The 22095-nt window shown below is 37.2% G+C and overlaps 1 protein-coding gene across 2 annotated transcripts in view; it reads right to left on the bottom strand.

Annotated features, from left to right (window-relative positions):
* Positions 1-22095, bottom strand: part of LOC126347975 (calponin homology domain-containing protein DDB_G0272472-like) — a 129503-nt gene that overhangs the window by 48220 nt on the left and 59188 nt on the right. For both annotated transcript variants that reach the window (XM_050002316.1, XM_050002317.1), the window contains exon 6: positions 18907-19078. In XM_050002316.1, coding sequence (XP_049858273.1) covers positions 18907-19078 — 172 coding nt within the window. The remainder of the gene's footprint in view (positions 1-18906; positions 19079-22095) is intronic.

The raw sequence follows: 22095 nt of genomic DNA on the forward strand, positions 1-22095 counted from the left end.
GGCCCACTTTCATGAAAAAGTCTTCTGCCAATCCTTTTAAACAGTTTTGTTTAGAAAGACCATGTTCTAAATCACCTAAAAAACTATATTTGGTTTTGCAATGCGAGCATATAAGGCCCTAAAAAGGAATGGCATGGGGGAATTGCAGTGAAACATGGGTTCATATTCAGCTGATACTTATTAAATATGTCTCTACAGTTGTTTAGTACTCACAGTTGAAGGTAATATCAAAAATTCAGATGACTGAAATAAGCTGATTCCGAGACACTACAAACAAGTAGTCTTTTCCTTCCTCTTCCTTTTAGATGTCTATACAGCATTCAGCTCTACAAAATTCTTTTGATAAAACATGAAATGAAATAAGGAATCCAATAATAAATAGTATTCTCTTTTTTGTGGCTCTAATAATCTGAGGTAATCACATTTGAAAAAGAGTAATTTTTTGGTTTTTGTCAGATGAAAATTTTTCCCAAATACTCCCATCAGTGGTGCCATCGGGCTGGTAGTATACTATTCCTCATTATATTCTGCAGCAAATTAATGGAACCTTTAAAAAATTCAAGTAGCATAAAGTAAACATAAGAGTAGGAGCCTAAGAGAAAACCCTTTTAAATTTGGCATCTGACACATGTAGAAATGTATCATCGGCTTGGGATCTTGTGCAAAGAAATCCTTATCAGGTTTGGGAACATGTGGTAAAGAAACTCACCCGTGGTTGCTGTTGCACAGTTATCGGGCATGGCCCCTAAGATGATGAGGATACTGGTTTTCAAACTATAAAAGAAACCAGATGTGGTTAAGCCTACATGGACAACACCAGTACATTTATACAATTTTCCAGGTGTATACTAATGTTTCACATTAACTGCAGGCTATGCTAACATGAGGCACACTATACCTCACACCAGCATTAAATTAGTACATGAATAGCATTAGGCAACAAAAATAAATACTAATAATTCTCTGCAACATGAATTCATTCCAAGAAACATCAGGAAGACTGCTGTGAACTTTACCAAAATTTTCGCAATATAACAGTGGTTTGAAACCTATAGGTTACTTATATGATGTGTGCTGCAGCTGTTACACAACTTTACTACCCTACCATAACCTCCACTGTCTGATAATACAGGGTTAAACTGCAAAGTTTAGAAACAGTTTGATCCTGTGGTTGTAGCAGAAAAACAGGCTGAAATAAGTCATGATGAGTAGCGAAAAAACATAGCTTTTGTAAAAGTTTTTCGAGTTATTCATAGTTTATCTCACTTCCTACTAATTTTGTAATTCATTCCACTTCCTAGTCATCAAGACTTCATATATTCTTCCCCAGAGAAAACTAAACAATTGTAAAACATAATAAAAAATGTCAGATTGAATTCGATTATCAGTGAAATATGGGGAACTTTTCAATGCTACTCCAACTTGTCATCATCTAATTTTTTTGAGGGGGGGCCTTATGTGCGCACGCTTCGAAACCAAATACAGTTTTTAGGTGGTTTAGAATATGGTCTTTCTAAAGAATATGGTTTAAAATAGTTTGCAGAAGACACTTAGTAAAGCTGGGCCAAAAACGCATTTTTGGTATTTTATAAAGACTGTCAAATTTGCCTTCTATTTGTCAACTACTGGAAAGCAGTAGGAGAATGAAATTTTATATCTTAAGACACTATACTGACAAGTCTTTCATAGCAATGTTTCAGGTTTATCGCACTCTTACTTTCGCAGATATAATATACAAAACTTCAGCATTTTTGCTTCAAATTATCATTATGCAAATCACCGAAGAAATTTTTTTATTATTATTTTTTTAAAAGAGAGAGCAAAAAGTTGTACAAGATGACCTAGTTTTGTTTCTTTCAAGAAAATATTACCGGAGACATTATCTTTCAAAGTTGCTCAAAACTCGTGGGTGCACTATTGATAACTGCACTATGGGGTCGAACAAAATGAACTACGACTCTGGAAGTATTAAATTAATGATTGTGAAACTTTATCAGTGTTCATTGGGCATGTGTGCACTTGTTCATTCAAAATTTCATCAAAATCCGTGATGGTCATGTGGGAACCTTTAAACCACTTGGAATGAAATGACCTTTTCCTTCGAGTGCGACTCCCCATCGTCTCTGGTGCCCATGCACCTGGCACCCCTCCCTCTCACATTCCTAGCCAACAAACCTGCTCTCCCTTCTCCAAGCCACTACTTGCCCACATCCAAACCCTCTTCTGCTTCTTTCCCTCTACCCGCCCCACCCTACTGCCAAAATACAATCCCAGCACTGTGTGTCCAGCCAGCACAGGTGTGTGTGTGTGTGTGTGTGTGTGTGTGTGTGTGTGTGTGTGTGTTCTTTGAAATATATGTAAGTATAGTTATGACCTAATTTCACACAACTCATTTTCAACATACTACATATGCTGTTACTTGGAATGAGTCTTGCAACACGTGTACTAAAATTTGTTTTACAAATCATGAAATGGTGGGCAGACCATAGGTAATGTCAGAAACACAAATCTGTATCCGGCAGGTGCAAAATGGTAAAATGGAAGTAAGCAGAGCGTGTGCAGAATAACATGGCTAGTGGATGTGCACTTGGAAGGGCAGGAATGGGGAGAGCAATAGTGATGGTGGTTGCAGGTAGGTTGTCAACATGCTGTGGGGGAAATGCCAAGTGCTGGAGGGGAAGTGTCATTCTAAACTGAATCCTAGGCTCACATCTTTTGTAAATATTATATGGAAACACTCCCCACCTGCACTTGCATGGCGACCATCCAAAAGATCTATTGTCATTTCTGATTTCCTTAGTATCTAAAAAGAATCCCACTGAAAGTGTAACAAAAGCACCAATTTATTAACCATACGTAACTTTCAGAGAAGCATCATGAGTGGCAAATTAATTAAAACCTACAATTCTCTCACTGCCGTATTAAAATCTGTTTCTTTTGATAAAACACAGCACAGTTTACACAATGTCACCTCACTAACATGTTGTGCAGACACAACAGCGAGAGAACTCTGAAACAGTGGTTTATTTAAATTTATAAAGTGCACATCTGAGGACAAGTAAGGTTGACATTTTAACAAAATGCCCAGCCTCAGTACAAAAATAAATGTGTGAAGTCTTCACTTACGTTGTTCCAAAACTTGCAGCATTTCTCGTTTCAATAGCTATATATAGCTCTTAAAAATTACATTCCTTCATCGTAGAAGTATCTATTTAACGGAGTAACACAGTAGATAATGAAGTTTTCCATAATAACCATACAGCAAAATGCTCTACTCTTTGCTTAATATAATTTGACTAAATTTCTTTTCAATATCTCAAACTGTTTATGAAATATGAGTAATGTTAAGGATATTTCATTCTGGTTTTATCAATAATATACGCAATCACAAGTGAGTATGGTACATAAGATCAATTTTCTCAAAACTGGTGACAGAGATCTTCATCCAAGTCTAAAGAAAAATTTAATATATTAGCTAAATTTCATACGCAGCAGCATATTATATAATATGCACCACACACAAAATCATCAGGCCCCTCATTTTACTGCAGACTTTTTTGAATTTCATGCAGTCCCTTAACTGAATTATCGCAATAACTATGACCATTAACGAAATGATGGGTATAACATCATGAAGCTGCCCTGCACAGTTTAACTATTTTTTTTCCCAAATAGTTTCCATAAAATCATTTGAGACAGAATGCAGGGCATTTGTCTCAATTCCATCATCACACTACAATGTCAACCTGCCAAAAGAAGGCAAACGGTATTGGCCTCCCCTTCTGAATAAATGAAGTCAACCACTGCTTTGGAATAGATTGCTCACTGAGCACTGGCTACTGTATTCTCCTTGGACTCTATGCTGCTAAGTTACTTCCATGTTACAGTTCTTATAACCAAGTCAATACTAATAGAAGCAGCAAACGAATGGTCTCAAAGGTATAATTTCATTATATGATTGTTTCAGTTCATACACAAAAGATTCAAGAGCCTCAACATAAATCACAAATAACTTTCAAGAAAATGAATACTCCCTACTTCACCCTCTTTGGGATAGATTTATACCCCTACTCTCAAAAGTAGCCTATGTTCTTCCTCAGGGTTCACGATACTGCTAAACAAATTTCGGCAAAATCTGTTCGCCAGTTTAGTCATGAAAATTTAACAGTTACTTTCACATTTAATATTATTAGTGTGGATCAAACACATTGATGATTGTATAAGTAATGTATACATTACATTGAATCATGTTATGCAGCATGTATCAACCAATACAAGCATTTTCACAAATAAGACAAAGCACAAAAGTCAAGAAGTAAATAACTTTCTTAGTGATTAAATACTGATTTGCATAGTATTCTCCAAATCAATAAATATAACCTGTTCACTTTACAACAGCCATTTTGGCTGAGTAAATTATCTTCCGGGGGTTATGGAAAATTTGGGGGGGTGGGAGTTGGGGTACAATAGTTTGTAATTGGGTCATTCGATGCTAACTGGTCTAGAGTTTCCCACTCGAGCAACATAAATTTTGATAAAATAATAAACAATAATAAATGGTAAAGTTTCATTACCACCAACTCTATACTTGCACAGATATAGTCCTCCTTTATTTTGGCCCTTAGCACAGTTTTCAACAGTGGACCCCCAAGTTTTCAGGGACTCTGAGACATAATATCTTCGGCAACATTTTCTTGAAAGAGGCAGAACTTGGCCACATTGTACAACAGAACTAATAACAATGATAAAGATCTCTTGAGCAATTTTACGTGAATAAATTGCAGCTAAGACTACCGAAAAAAACTGTTGCTTGGGGGAAAAAAAATTGAAGTTCAGTTTTTTATATTTTCAAAAGTAAATGTGGAATAAATTTAAAACTTTGCGCTCAATAACTTAACAATACAAGGTTTTAGAACCTACAATTTCAGTCTCCTATGGTATACACAATTAGGGCATAACTGACAATTTTTGTAAAAAAAAAGTCAAAATGTGCACTGAAAGCATAACCGTATTCCACTGACACTCAAACCTGACATCTTTTATGACGTCCCACAATTACTGAGTCCTCTTTCCAGAAGGTAATATCAAAAGTCTTGATGACTAAGAAGTGAAATGGAGTAAGAAGAAGAAGAAGAAGAAGAAGAAGAAGAAGAAGAAGAAGAAGAAGAAAGGGGCCTTTTTTGTTACAACTCCATGACGTATTTCTGCTGAAATTTCTGAAGAAGAGAAATTTGTTAACATCAAGTATAGATTTAAGTGTCAGGAAATCCTTTCTGGAAGTATTTGCATGGAGTGTAACCATGTATGGAAGTGAAACATCAACAATAAATAGTTTAGACAAGAAAAGAGTGGTGTGAAGGAAGAATGCTGAAGATTAGATGGGTATATCATGTAACTAATGAGGTGGTACTGAATAGAACTGGGGAGAAGAGGAATTTGTGACAACTTGACTAGAAGAAGGGATTGGTTGGTAGGACACGTTCTGTGGCGTCAAAGGAATGCCAATTTACTATTGGAGGGAAGTGTGGATAATAAAAATCGTACAGGGGGACCAAGAGATGAATACAGTAGGCAGATTCAGAAGGTTGCAGTAGGTATTCGGAGATGAAGAGACTGGCACACGATAGAGTAGGATGGAGAGCTGCAGCAAACTAGTCTCTGGACTGAAGATGACAACAACGACTACTACTACTACTACTACTACTACTCAATCAAACTGGTTATAAACTTCAAAAGACAATGGACATCATGGCAGTAAAATTGCTGTTGCTGTATAACAGTTGCACCGCATATCATATGAACTGCCAGTTTTACAGTATTATCATGTTGTGTAAATTTTGTTAAACTTCGCAGCAGTCTTCCTTGCATTTTTTGAAACGGATTCCTATCATAGAGAATTATTAGTATGTTCTTTTATTGTGTAATGCTACTGATTTGCTCGTTTAATTCCAGTTTAAGGTATAGTATACTTTGTGTTAGCTTAGTTTGAGCTTTACGTGCAACGTTAGTGTACTGGTGAGAAACTGTAAATGTGCTGCTGGGGTCCACGGTGGCTTAATTAATGGTGGCTTTTTTTAATTCTTTTAAAGTGAGAAAACCAGCATCCCCATTGCCATAAGGCCCATGTTTGATAGCTGTGCAACAGCAGCCAACGGTGGTTTTGTTACCACAGGTTCCCAAGACTAATGATACATTTCTTTGAGAGCCAAGTCAGAGCTACAAGAGGTATCTTTTAGGACCCTAATCTTCTGTTTACCTCAAGCTACTTTATTTTTTTTGTAAGTTTCATTAATTTGCTGCTGAATGTCATGAGGGAAACTATATTGCCATCCAGATAGTGTTGCCTGATGATGCTGTTATAACTGCAATAATGTGCTGTTCTGGAAGCCAACACGTCATTCTTCGATGGCCAATAAAATGAATTTTCTGGGTCATATGGGTGCATAAGCAGTCTTCTGCTCAGTGGAAGTCCCACAGATATTTCCATTGGTCAGGCCAGGAACATCAAACTGAACATCTGACACACTGACATCAATTCACAACACATCAGTGCAGGATGCTTAGTGTTCAACAAAGCTCTGAACACATCAAAAACTTGATTTACAACAACATTATTATAACTTCCATGCAGAGGATTATGGGCACTTCGCAGGCCAATAGCAGGAAGCAGAGTTGCAAAAATAGAAGCAAGCATTGTTAACGTATGTGACTGAATAAGTATTCATCACTGTGGGAGCAGAGAAATACACGTCTTAATAATTACTCTCACTATTTTGCCTATGAAAATATATTTTTGTTTTCAGGAATAACATTCAAAGAACGTATCTGCAATTCGATTAAATTACTATATGTTTTTCACATTACCAAATCACTGTGTAATTTCACTGAAGGAAAGTTTACAAACACGTTTAGCATCTGCAGCTGAGCGTACAGCTCCAGATACACTTTAAAAGTTTCTTGTGGTTAGTCACTCTCTTTCAACTACTCAGCACAGGAAACAAGAAATTACCAATAATGATACAGATAAGGTTATGGTTCTTCCAAAATACTTGACTGCATTTTCTTTGTTGCTGGGTGAGTGTACAGACATTTCTGATATTGTTAAGTTGACAATTTACTTTCATGGAGCAGACAGCAGTCTCATATTCATAAAAGAGCTAGTGGACTTGGTTCTGATAACAGACATTAAAAGAGGGGCAGAGATTCACTCATGTGTGCACCAGTGCCTTGACAATGTTGAGGTTCTCAAGGTGTTTCGTCTGCTGCGCCTGGGATAGAAAATGTGTGTAATCTTACGATTTCATTCACCTTGCTCAAACATGCACACTATTCAGTGTAGAAATATAGAACTTAATCAATGTGTTCTAGAAGAGTTGCACCTCGTTTCAATTTTAGTTTTACATGTGGCAACAAATTATTAAGACGATTATGGCCAGTTTGCAAACTGCATTCACCGACTATGTCATGAAACATTCAATATCCAGAAAACTTTTGTTACTGAAATTAGGTGAAAACATTATGTGAACAAAATCTTAAGAGTACACCACAGTTTCATCTACTCAAAACTGGAATTCTGTCAGTTTTCCAGCAAGGGATGATTTTGGTTAAATCAGACGCATACTGGTCCGCTTATGCATTGAGTACTTATAAGGTTGCCTGTGCAATTTTGTTCCGAAAAGCAAATCACTAGGTTTGCAAATAAACCAGTTTTTAATTTTATTGATCTGCCTACTTATTTCTAAGGGAAAAAAGTAAGATTTATGCTGTAACAAAACAAGATGGACATCTGAAAATGACAGTGACGCAGTTGTCTGGTTTTGTACTTAAATCTTCTCCTACACTAGCTTGAATACCTGGGTCTGCTAAATAGCACAAAAATAGTTTCATTTTTGCTTAGCTTAATACGTCTTCTTTCACGATTTTCAGAAAGAGTGTTCGACAGCCAAGTAATGTTTATATTGTTAAATCTGTATAAACTTCTAGAGTTTGTCTCTTTAGTATCTTTTCGGGCTGCATACATCCCTTTTTGCCTTCAAAGTAACATAAATTCTGTCATTTTTACTTTAAAAAAAATAATAAATAAATAAATAAATAAATAAATCGCTTCAAAAAATGGAGAACATTCTCCAGCCATGAAGAGCTTCTCCAGTTTTATTCATAAGAGATTAGAGAATGTTCTTCGCGTTGAGCCCCTACCTTATTACTTAAGCTGAATCACATATACGTATATAATAAAGTTGTTTTAGCAGTGAGGAACGTATGTTATGCTTGTCTGATAAAAATACTGACATCTGCTAAAGCAGTATTACTTTTCAGAAGGTAACACATTAGTCTGTTGAAACTGGTAAAGCGAAATAACTTCCATAGTTGTGCAACTAAGGACTGAATTTTATTCCGAAATATACACCACAGTTGCTGAGAAAATAACAGCTACGAATAAAATCGCAGATTATGTTGATGTTCGGATCTACATACATGCATGAACTACTTTTTTCCACAATGAAGAGAACAAAATCTACTTACACAAGCTCAGTGATACGTTTCAACTTCAAAGCTATCTTTATTTTTACCTTTTAAAAAAATAATCAGTGTTTGTTTCTTGCTCATACATAGGGCGAACTGCAAACTGTATGTGTATCCACCATTCATAATGGATGAGCAGAGTAAAAGAATACGTTAAGACTTCTGTAAATTTTATATGCATAAACAAATGCAGTACAGAAAAAAGTCAAGTAATGTAGTTGGATACATAAAAAATCTACTCACCAAAAAGTGGCAGGAGAACACAGAAATAGAAGGTAATACATATGCAAGCTTTCAGAGCCAGTGGCTCCTCCTCCTGGCAGAAGTGTTGAAGGGGAATGAGAAGAGGTGAAGAAAATGAGTTCGAAAAAGTCGCCGAGAACCCGGATCAGGAAAGACTTACCGGACAGGATAAGAAGGAAAAACAGATTGTTGGGGACTGCTCTGGGTGAGATTTGAACACGTGACAGCTTAAAGGTGGAAGACAGGGTAATATGCAAGACAGATTACTGCTAAAACATTGTGCACGATTTAATAAGAGTGAAAAGCCAAATACGTTGCATGTGATTTAGGTGACAGAGTGATGGTGAAAAATAGTCAGGTCAGAAAATGAAAAATGTAGAAAACTAAAGCAGAGTGAAGGAATAGTTACTACAACAAAATGTTGAGACCAAGGAAATTAAACTAAATTATGGACAGGTGGGAGGCGAGAAGCAAGGACATGAAGGCTCTGATTATCAGCTACTTTGACAAGGCCATGACTTCCTATGCTCCTCCTTCAATAATCTTCCTACCCTATGGCTCCTACCTCTTGTGACTGTCCCCACTGCAAGATTTGTCCTATGCATCCTTCTACCAATACATATACCATCCCTGTTACTGGTAAAACATACACTATCACAGCAAGAACCACCTCTGAAATGACATGTCATATACCATCTACTATGTAAACACTGTCCGGCCTTTTAGATCAGTATGACTGCCACCAAGTTATGAGTTAGGACAAATGGATGTAAGCAGAGGGTGTATACTGGCAACACACAATATCCTGTTGCAGAGCAAGCACTGCAACATGACTGTTGTAACCATGGTGCCTCTTACAACACCCGTGCCATTTGGAGTCTTCCCGTGACCCCAGTTTCTCAGAACTCCAGGGGTGGGGGCTGTTGTTACAAGATGTGCTTGGATCTCACCACCCACCTGGCCTTAATTTACGTTAATTTCTTTGGTCTTAGAGCTATTCCTTTCTTCACTCCCTTTTCATTTTCTGACCTGTCTATTTTTGCTGTCCTCCTTCCACCTTTATCACATTGAATGCACTTAGTTTTTCACTCTTATTAACACATGCAAGATCTCTTAGCAGTAATCTCTGTCTTGCATATTACTCTGTCTTCCAAATTTCAGCTCCCAGTTTTCCAAATCTTGTCCAGTGCAGTCCCAACAATCAGTGTTTCCTTTTCATCCTGTCTGGTAAGTCTTCCCCGAGCTGGGGGTCTGGGTGACTTTTCCGAAATCTACCTGTTTTCCTGAAACTCACCAGTTATTTTCCTTCACCCCTCTTCCTTTTCCTTCAATCCTTCTGCAGGAAGGGGAAGTCACTGGCTCTGAAAGCTTGAATGCATAATATCTTTTACATGTGTGTTCTCCTGTTGCCACATGGTAAGTACATTTATCTATCAAATTACATTAGGTTTTCAAAAACTGATAACTTCTGTTGACACAGAAAAAGTCTAGGTATTAACAACTAATTATTTTTTAGAAATGATAGGTTGGAAAACCTCAACTGACTATGCGAAATGAGCTTGGGTATCTAATACATATTGCACAGACCTACGAAGCTCCGCTGATATTCAAACAGTTCCAAATCATGCACTGATGGCATAAAACAAAAAATTAATACTTTTAAATCTCTCATTCTTCAAATACTTTCAATTACCCACTAAATTATTCTCATCAACACCGAAATACAGTGACACTTGTGAACACTGCAACGGTAAGGATACATATAACAGACATAACCTTTGTACTACAGAGCACAGGTACTTCTCAATATTTAAATTATCAGAATAACAGAAATGTATGGCATCTCTGATTGAATTCACCATAGTGTGTAGCCAGTTCGTTGCAATAGCAGGGTGCACAGGCAGACAAGAAGGGAAAAAAAAAAAAAACTGATTTTTCTCCGATTTCCCACTTAAAAATTCACTTTATCCCGGATGAGTTAAGTGACGACATACTTTCCCTCGGAACTGTAAAACTTATCAACCCTTTGAATGGTTACCAATTTATACACCAGCGTAGAACTTCCCGGCACTTTAGTAAACAAGGGGTTTTTGAGGGGGGAGGGGGCGATTCGGAAAAATCGTTGATGTGGACCAACATGTACACAGCATATTTCCATACTGCGAAAGAATAAATTCGAATTCCACCAAATACCGCATGTTACTTTCCGAAGCATCAAAATCGAGATTGCAATGGGCTTTTGTAAGCCAGTCATAACACATGTCACGTGATCTCACCAGACAATGACAGCGGATATTCAGAGCGTAGGACACGTGATGTAATCAGCCAATAGCAACATCTCTGTTAAGTAGTGCGAACACAAAAACAGTGAAAGTTAATGGTTTAATTTAATATACATAGTGTTGCTACAAGAAAAGCACAGCTTTACATATAATTTTTGGCTCTAAGATTAATATACTGCAAGAGAAGCTAAGATTTCAAATATACTGTTGTCCTTTTTTGCTCCAGATCACACAAATTTGGCAGTAAAATTTTTAATATTGACATAAATGTCCAATTTTCTGTGCTCGAAATTATTCTAAATGCCTCGGCATCAAAGCGTTGTTTTTTAAATGAGAGTCAGAAGCTCTGAGATTAAGAAATTCATCGCACATAGTTCATTTTGCATAAAAGGAAGTATACTTTGTAAGTAACACTTTTCAAACCGCCATTCCCAATATTTTCCAGCGACCTGTTATTAATAGCTTCGTTTCAGCAGTTGCCATAGAGCGTCACATAACAGGCATCACCGCACTTGCGCAGCTACGATGATGTAGGAACCCCGTTTGTTCGTACGTGTAAAACATTGGAAGATATTACATTATGTCATAAAAGAACTAAGACATCCGAGGATACTCCAAGGGAATAGGAATTTCGGGAACTGTACGAAAATGCACACTTGTTATGTCCAGATTCCAAATGAAGTAGGCCTCGACCAGATATTAAGCTTTTCTGTGTGGTTTTCTGGATGCAAATTCTCTTTGAGTACCAGTACTGTATTATCTCTTGTTTGGTTCTTTATTATGCCATAATGCCATACATACTAGAATATGAAAACATGCTCTTGAAATGCAGCGAACAGTTGAAACTAGCCAAAACTGTGGAATTAAAAACTTCGTTCCAAATAAAATGACTGCCTCAGTGGAAAAGATTAATAAAAGCTAAATTTCTTTAGCAAAACGACAAAAATATCTACATCTACATCCATACGCCGCAAGCCACCTGACGGTGTGTGGCGGAGGGTACCTTGAGTAACTCTATCGGTTCTCCCTTCTATTCCAGTCTCGTATTGTTCGTGGAAAGAAGGACTGTCGGTATGCTTCTGTGTGGGCTCTAATCTCTCTGATTTTACCCTCATGGTCTCTTCGCGAGATATGTGTAGGAGGCAGCAATATACTGCTTGACTCCTCAGTGAAGGTATGTTCCCGAAACTTCAACAAAAGCCAGTACCGAGCTACTGGGCGTCTCTCCTGTAGAGTTTTCCACTGGAGTTTATCTATCATCTCCGTAACGCATTCGTGATTACTAAATGATCCTGTAATGAAGCGCGCTGCTCTCCGTTGGATCTTCTCTATCTCTTCTATCAACCCTATCTGGTACGGATCCCACAATGCTGAGCAGTATTCAAGCAGTAGGCGAACAAGTGTACTGTAACCTACTTCCTTTGTTTTCGGATTGCATTTCCTTAGGATTCTTCCAATTAATCTCAGTCTGGCATCTGCTTTACCGACGATGAACTTTATATGATCATTCCATTTTAAATCACTCCTAATGCGTACTCCCAGATAATTTATGGAATTAACTGCTTCCAGTTGCTGACCTGCTATTTTGTAGCTAAATGATAAGGGATCTATCTTTCTATATATTCGCACCACATTACACTTGTCTACATTGAGATTCAATTGCCATTCCCTGCACCATGCGTCAATTCGCTGCAGATCCTCCAGCATTTCAGTACAATTTTCCAATGTTACAACCTCTCGATTTACCACAGCATCATCTCCAAAAAGCATCAGTGAACTTCCGATGTCATCCACAAGGTCATTTATGTATATTGTGAATAGCAACAGGCCTACGGAACTCCCCTGCGGCACACCTGAAATCACTCTTACTTCGGAAGACTTCTTTCCACTGAGAATGACATGCTGCATTCTGTTATCTAGGAACTCTTCAATCCAATCACACAACTGGACTGATAGCCCATATGCTCTTACTTTCTTCATTAAATGACTGTGGGGAACTGTATAGAACGCCTTGCGGAAGTCATGAAACACAGCATCTACCTGTGAACTCGCGTCTATGGCCCTCTGAGTCTCGTGGACGAATAGCACGAGCTGGGTTTCACACGAGCGCCTTTTTCGAAACCCATGCTGATTCCTACAGAGAGTAGATTTCTAGTCTCCAGAAAAGTCATTATACTCTAACATAATACGTGTTCCAAAAATAGCTTCATTGTTCTGCAAGGCGATTAACGCTTGACTGTCAGAAAGTGGAAATGAAATAAAATCTGAAACTAATAACATATTTTAGCCTTCTGTAATTATGTTAAAGTATTTTAATTCACTTTATGTCTCCCAGCTGCAGAAATCCATTTTGTTTTCATTTGACATGAGTGTAGTAAACGAAGAGGAAACAGCAAAATCACTAATTGTAAACACGGGTCACGTAGACACTACCAACCTCCCCATTATAACTCAGACTGCTCTTTGCGAAGTCCAGGATCTTCGATATTTACAAACCAGGCCAATACCAGATAGTGGCGCCCCCACTCCCTCGAGCATTTGAAATAGGACATCAAATATTTGCAAAAATCGACGATTCCAAATATATGTCAAATATAGCACACATCTTTCTGACTTGTCTGATATGTACAGCAATATATGTTCAAGGAAATATAAGACATGTCATTTGGTCTTTAGTGTGCAAAAGTGCAGTGCCACACCTCTTCACACAGTGTTGTTCTACCGCAAGGCACTGTTTTTCGCACTTTACATTTTGTGTGAATTTTGTAATGGATGCCATCAAACTACATTCAGAACAGTGGAAATTAAAATGACCTGTGATGCCTCTCCTGCTCCCAATCAGCCTGTTTGACATGCTGCCCCTCTTAAGGAAAGACTCACAATTAATACAGGGTAGGATTATTTGTAACTGTGACATCAAGAACTCTTTACGAAATGTGTACTCTTTATTGCCTCTTAGCCAATACCTTGCTGATTTGTGTAACATAAAATTAAATATAGAATACATAAACCCAGTAAAGACAAGAGACATGCAAGGCAGTACACATTTCTTCAACCCTTAGGTCCTAGGATTTTTGTTCTCTCTAATCTTGCTACAGCTTTACATGGCGTGCTTTCCCTTATGCAAAAGAATCTATAACCTGAACAAAGTTCGTCAAACGTTTAGCTACACGAAAAATCTAAATGTTGTTGTATACTACTGAAAAAGCTGTTAATACAAAGAGTACCCAAGCCTGGTGTGGTTTCTCGATCTGATTACGTCTACTTTGTCACTGTCTGCTAGATAAAACAAAATAGGCATTACTAATATTGCAGAAACTGTAACACACCAAATAAATGAGGCAGCCATGGTCATTTTTATAACACACCAGAATACAAATCACGAAGTACCAATATGAAATGCCTATTTGGCCTGCTACAAGCCAAAAGCTTTATGTTAGGAAAAGTTCCACATTTCACTCATACACTCCAGTTTCTCAAGCATGAGATCCAAAAGCAGTAGGACGAAATTTTTGTATAAATTTTGAATTCTTCCAAAATTTGTGTGATGTCCCCGTTTCTTCCCCTTCCTTGTTCTAACAAACAATCTTGTCATCACTAATTCTGTAACTATTCCTGCCATTGTCAAAATTGATTCTCCGGTTAACACCACCAACCCTGCCAGAATCACCAGTTTGGTTATCCTGCAATTATTCTCCAGTTAGGCGTTATTACAGTTTCGTACAACGCATTTTCCATGCTACTCCCTGAATAGCCAAGAACTGTACAACTTTCTTACCTGTTATTGTTGTTAGTCATTTATTTCCACTCTGGTAGTCTGAACCTATGGATTTCACTAGTAATTATAACAATGCTGATCATTCGCAAACTCAGTCAACCACATAGACAAACAGTTACTGGCATTCATCTGTTCAGTTTGACTCCGCTCAGGTTGTATAGCCCCATCCCCCTTTGTGATTACTATGATGTGACAAGGATTCCCCTGGCAGAGACATCAAGTACACTAAGCACGCATTCAAAAATCAACTTAGATTCATTCAGAAATCAATTCAGAATGTGTTCAAAAATGTTTAAAGACCAACAGAGATGCGTTGAAAATCATATGAATAACCGATAGACCAAGATGCGGTGAATGCTAGGCTCTTTGTGAAACAAGATTTTTTCCTCAAGAATATGAATTTGGCACTGTGAGGCTGCATCCAAATGTAATGGTCACCATTAAGACTACTTTCCAATACTTTTCACTACCTTCTTTGCTTACTACTTTCACATGCCTTCAGTGACCATCACACCTGAGATATGCTCCATATGTCATTCAACAACACAGGCCACAAAACTGTGATCACCACAGTAATATCTTTTTTTTTTTACTCACTGTGCTGGTGACAGTATTTATGTGCACTGCATTATGGAAGAAGATTCATGGTCTGTTACAGATATATAGACAAGACGATGGCGACACACATTGCATGCTTGAGTACCTGCTTGTGAATACATAAAACCACTTTCTATCCACTACTTGCACACATCTTTCATTGCTTAACAGTATTCTATATAGAAGCCAAATGATGTAACACGACACCCTTTTCCTGGTCCTGACAATCCTGCACAGTTCTCACTAACTTCCCATGCTGATACTGCACAGCGATATTTTACCAATAACTGTAGTGACCAGAGGGTAAAATTCCCCTGAATAAAAGACAGCACACCTTTTTTTAAAGAGTCTCTTTGAGAAAAAAAATTTTTAACGTATTCTACCTAATCAAAATTACAAACTGTTGCCTTGGTATATAGTATCTCCAGAAAAAGATTACCATTATACTTATTCTAAGGTTATCCCATTTTTGGATAGTCTACATTTTAATGACACAAAGAGAAATAAAATAAATACAAATGGTTTGCATTAATTTTTAGTTTCACTACCTTCTTTGCTTACAAAGGCAGTCCTGTACCGTATTACTATTTTTAGTCATCATCATCATCATCATCATTTATTTCAGCTAACTAATGAGGTGAGAAAAGAGGCAGTATCTTTCTATATACAAGCAGCAATGAGATTTATAATATTGGCTGTCACAAGTACCTAGCTGTTCCTTCGAAATATATCCTGCTTCTTCAGGTTGCGGTTGTTGTGGGACCTGAGTACATTACTGTTTTTTCAAAATACATGGCGCATTTCACACGGACACTGACGTGAGAATGTGACATTATATTCATTGCTGTCTTGCTTCCAAACAGGTCATCACTTGCTTCCGTCTCATTGGCTTCACAGAACCAGCAGTTGACAAGCCCCGTTTTGTTTACATCATACCTTCAAGGTGAGCATTAACAACATTGCTGCACAAAAGATGTGAGTATGCTGCTTTTCCCTGTCTACAATTTTAGTGTCACCTGCACAAATGTCTACTATTGTTGAATATTTCTCCCAACTTAAAGTCAATTTAATTCTGACCACAAATGGAAAGGCAGCAAACTCGGAAAAAGATTTAGTTGTGATCTCTTTTTCACAAATGCTACACAAATAGTCAAGTTTTTTCTTTCACTGATGCATAATATACTTTGGTAAAATTGATGTTATGTTTTGCTCAACAGAACTAATTAACAAATAGTATTACTTTTGTGACAACTTTCTTCAATCAATTTAGAAAACAGTTACAATAACTTATTGCTAAAAAAAAGAACAGTCTAAGCAATGCAAGGAGATTAGAAGAGATTCCAACCACCTTCACATGGCATTATGGAGTTAGTCTAGGTCTGTATTTTTGTCATGCGCACGGCAGGCACAAGGGTGGCCAGCCTATGTTTAATGCAGCAGACAAACAACAGTTGACCCTGGTGCATCTCGTCCATCTCAAACTAAGCTTTATTTTTAATTTTTTTAAACCACCAGATCCTTGTGAAAGGAACAATTAAACAATAGTCCATTAAAACAATCAAATCATAGTTAAATTAGACATTGGCTCTGAACGCATCAGGGACAGGAGTACGAATGCAAATATCGGCAATTTTTTGACGCTATACAACCTTACTGATTTCCTGAAAATAAATCTTCACATGACCTCAGTTGCTAAAGCTTCCTACGTTAATGTAAGATGACATCTATAACAACATATTACACAACACAAAAATGCCGACTTCTACAACAGTAATTTAATCTGTGAATATAGGATGACCCTGTATTTTTCAAATATCTCATTTTGGAAAAACTTCACACCACTATTGGGTAAATACAGTAAAAGGTAAGGGGTTTTCCCAAATTTGTACTTTGTAAAATACAGGGTCATCTTACATTCACACATTAAACTATTGCTGCTGAGATTACCATTGTACTTTGTGTAGTAGATTAATACAAGGTTGTCTTACATATACAGATGAAGCTTTGGCAGTTGAGGTCACATGCAGATTTATTTTGAAGAATTCAGAAGGACTGCAGGAGGAACAGTGACATCAGTCTGGTTGAGAAATACGATGAATGTGAGAAGGGGAGTGGTGAGTAAGCAGCAGATTTTGTCATGCTTATTGTGTATCCTGGCTTTTTATGAAAATCTGCGAAGTTTGAACTGCAGTTTGCATGAATCTACTTGTAGTCAGAATTGTACTGACTTTAAAATTGGACATCTCATCAACAATACTATACATTTCTGCAGGGCTCGGTTGAAGTCTAGCTAGTGACATATGTTTCGTGCAGCAATGAGAGAGCAGCAAGCAGACGACACATTCAAAATCAAGAGAGAAATAAATATTCAAATCAATATAGATACGAAATCCATTATGTATTCAGAAGAAACAGCTATGTTCTAAGGTCCCACAAACTTGTAATCACAACATGTTTGGAAGAAACAGCCAAATATTTGTAACAACCAAAATTGTAAATATTATTTATGCCCATGGCTTTCATAGCAATTTAAGCTGTGCCATTAAGACCCACCATATCCTCCATCTTAGAAATTGTGGTACATTCTGAAGAAACCACTAAGTACCTACAGCAACAGAGATTACAAATTTCACTGCAGTTTATATTTAGAAACACACTGTCTCCTTTTTCACCTCTTTTTGGTTAGGTGAATTTTCTCCTTTCTCACCTCTCATTGGTTAGATAAATCTAGCATCCCAGATAATGATACCAATGGTGTCAATTAAAAATAGTGGTATCACAGACTTGCACAGACAGTATGAAAATATATATATATATATTTTATTTCTCCTTGCAGTATCAAAATGTATACAATGGGTAAATGGTATAACTTCTGAACATGTATAATGTTTATGTTTTTAAGCAGACACTTTAAATCAGTAAAACAGCTTGCAATTTTGATTAGTCAGAATATAATGAAAATTTCTCAGTGTCATTCTTCAAAAAAGAAGAAAAAGATGGTCATCTTATACTCCGGCAAATGTCCTATTTGTCATTGATAAGGCACATTGTCACTTTCACATTACTGCATTTAATTTAATAGCCCTTCACTAAATATGCTAGCCATTACACTGTCCTTCCAAGTCACAGGCAGCTTATTTATACGGTGACTCACTTACTGCCGGTGTATTATTCTATACAGTCAATGTTTAGATATATTCAACCTCTTCTTTCTAGATGTTGCAATTTTCACAAACATCAATGTCTTCCTTTAACGAAGGCTTGTGCCTAAACTGTGAGGTGAGTTATCTTTGTCACTCAAGCCTGTTTGTCAGCTACTCATCTTACTATCATCAGTTAACGCCAGATTAACATCCACAACTTAGTAATCTTTCAATTTACACAAGAAAAACAAACTAATTTACGTAAGTACCATTATTCTCAAGGTAAATTATGAAAATCTAATCACAGGTGTCATCATTCTTACTAATAACACTGACTTACCTGGCCATTTTCTCTGCTGTTTGTAGTAGCAGCAGCAGCTGCAACAGCCTGGGCAAAGGCACGTGTTTTTGTTCGTGTAACTCGAACAGGTGATTCAATTATTAATTTCTGTAGATTAGAATAAGCTGCCTCATTCTCTGTCACACCTTTCCCAACTGGCACCTTTGATCCACTGCACCATAAACAGAAAATGAATTTGAAGTGAGAAAATGTTATAGTAGAAATTTAATACCTATTTCTACTGAAGTATTCAGTCTCTAATCATGTAAGTTTACAATATGAAGCCAACTACATCAATGTGCATGAAAAATTGTGACTTTTCACCCATGCAAAGAATTTATAAAGTTTCTTCCTTCCACCAGAACTATAGATAAATGATTCATTCCACATCATTATGAGTTTAAATGTGTAAGTCAACCAAGGAACAAAGTAACTAACTTGTCTTTGTCATAAAATTAAAGAAAGAATGTAGATTTCTGTATCTGACTAATAAAATGGTTAAAAAAAAAACAAGAAAACTTCCAGAGAATACTGACAGAAATTGCTTTTATTCAAGAATACTGACAAAAATTACTTCTACTCAAGAGAGTCTGCAAGATATACATGAAACAATGTGTATTCTTAACAGTTTAACTCACAATGTCCAACAGCAATGTGATTACGTGACCAACTGAAAATGCCATACTATCCAAAGGGTATGATAAAACAAGTCGAGGCAAAAAAACTTTGAACTATGAACTCGTCAAGTTCCTTACAGTTTTAAATAAGTGAAATCAGATGCACAGTTACTATGACTTCTCTTGGCTGCTTGGGTGTACAGTAACAGGTTACCAATATAGCAACCTAGGTAAAAAGAATGTATTATGAAAAGGTCTTTGATGTGCAGCAACATGTTTACTGCGTATTTTCATATTACAAAATTATGAACACCAATACAATATGGTAGCTTCTGAAGCATTGTGCCAGTCAATCATAGCACATGTCAAAGGAACTTGCCAGCCAATGGCAGCAGATATTCAGAGCATAGGACACGAATTATTGTCAGCCAATAGCAGTATCACTACTGTGTAGCTAGAACACACAAATAGTAACAGTTGATGGTTTAAATTAATCTTTCACATGTAATATCGGTTGTCAAAAAATTGTTCCATCTTTTTTTTCTCCCCTGAGGGTGTGGTTAGGCAGGATGAGCACAACTTAAACTGCAGCAGCCGAATACTTCTGACAAGCACAATTATAAATTTCACTGCTGTGCATAAAACATTTAGTGGGCAACCTGAATGAACACATGTTCCTTCAAGCACTCAGAGCTTTCCAGAGAAAAGCCAGGTCTCGCTGAAATTGCTATAGAGCTTACCTTGTACTTTTTTAAGAATATTTTTTTTTACCATTCTTAGCACATAATTTGTAATCTATGAAAGAACAAAAGAAATATGAAAAACTAACCTTGAAGCTCGATCTTTTCTAGATATATCAGACACAAATGTACCAGTAAAATTTTAAATAATGGCATAGTGGCTAGTCTTCTGGGCCCAAAAGTTTTCTAAGTGGCTGTTACTGAAAGCTTTAAGTTCTGAATGAGAGTCAAATGCTCCAGGATATAAGAAATTCATCGGACATTTTCACACAAAATACAGTTCTTTTTGGGCATAAGAAAATTTACTTTGAAAGTGACATTTTTCAAAATTCCATTCGCAAGATTTTCCTGCAACCTGTTACGAAAACAGTTTGTTGTTACAAAGTATTGCATAGTGTTGGTCCTGAAGCCTTTGACATTTTGTTGTCAGCAGACACTTCTGTATATACTATGTTTTGAAGTTGTAAATGGCACATTTTCTTTGCAACTACAGTTTCATTTTGGTGTTATTCTCTCATTTATGTTTTACTGCTGCAGTATTCCTCTGCAGCACTGGGCTCAAGTGAAATTCTTGGTTCAGTTATCAGCTCTTACCAGTCAAAATTACAAAAATTTAACTGAAAACTAAAACAACGAAAAATTCCTGGAATTCTAACTACTCCCCAGTTTTCCCTGAATAAAAAAAAAACCCACATTTTTCCTAGAGTTCCTGGTTGTCCCTGGGTGTGTACACCTTGCAGTAACCTACAACTTTGCAGACAGAAAATTCTTTCATCTACTCAGTAATCAGCTTGCCCACAATCTGTAAACACATTTCTCAACAACAAAGGCCCGACTCACCCCAGGCTCTATCCTGATGCAATACAGCTTTTTTTCAGGATTGTTTTAACGAACTGAAACTGAGTCTGGAAGCGATAAATAGTTGTATCAGACAAGAACAAATGAATTATGCATGTGAACATAGCTTCTGTTGTGGGTAAGGCAAACACTCAACTTGAGTTTATTGGTAGAATACTGGGGAAATAAATACAGTCTACAAAGGAGATGGTTTGCAAATCACTCATGCGACCCATTCTACAATACTGCTCTGACCTTTGCCAAATAGAACTCACAGTGGATATTGAACATATACAAAAAGAGCAGTACAAATGGTCACAGGTTTGTTTGGGCACTGGGGGAAGAGTTACAGAGATGCTGAATAAAGTGAACTAGGGGACTCTGGAAGATAGATGTGAACAGTCCTGAGAAAGTCTGCTAACAACGTTTCAAGAACTGACTTTGAATGATTACTCTTGGGACATATTACAACCCCCTACATATCATTCACATAGGAACTGTGAGTACAAGATTAGAATAATTACAGGATGTACATAGGCATTCAAGCAATCATTGTTCCAGCACTCCATAAGTGTGGGGAATAGGAAGAAATCCTGATAACTGGTACAATGGGATGTAACCTCTGCTGAGCACTTCATGGTGGATTGCAGAGTACAGATGTAGATGAAACTGAAAGAATTTTTGCTGGATACTTCAACTCCCAGATACCAGATAGCGGAGGGTTAATGTAGAGAGAAATATGACCATTACACCAGTCACCAAAGTTGAAACATATATTTAAATATAACAATAATCTCCCCCCCCCCCCCCCCACACACACACACAGTAATCTCAGGGTCACCTGGACCAACAGTTCACCTAAAAAAAACTAAACTCTTCCCAAACAGGCTATGAAGGTCTAGCAGTACCGACCGGCCGCTGTGTCATTCTCTGCCCACAGGCGTCACTGGATGCGGTCAGCACACTGCTCTCCCGGTCGTATGTCACTTTCAGAG

Source organism: Schistocerca gregaria, chromosome 1 (genome assembly GCF_023897955.1).
Source record: "Schistocerca gregaria isolate iqSchGreg1 chromosome 1, iqSchGreg1.2, whole genome shotgun sequence".
Taxonomy (NCBI): Eukaryota; Metazoa; Arthropoda; class Insecta; order Orthoptera; family Acrididae; genus Schistocerca; species Schistocerca gregaria.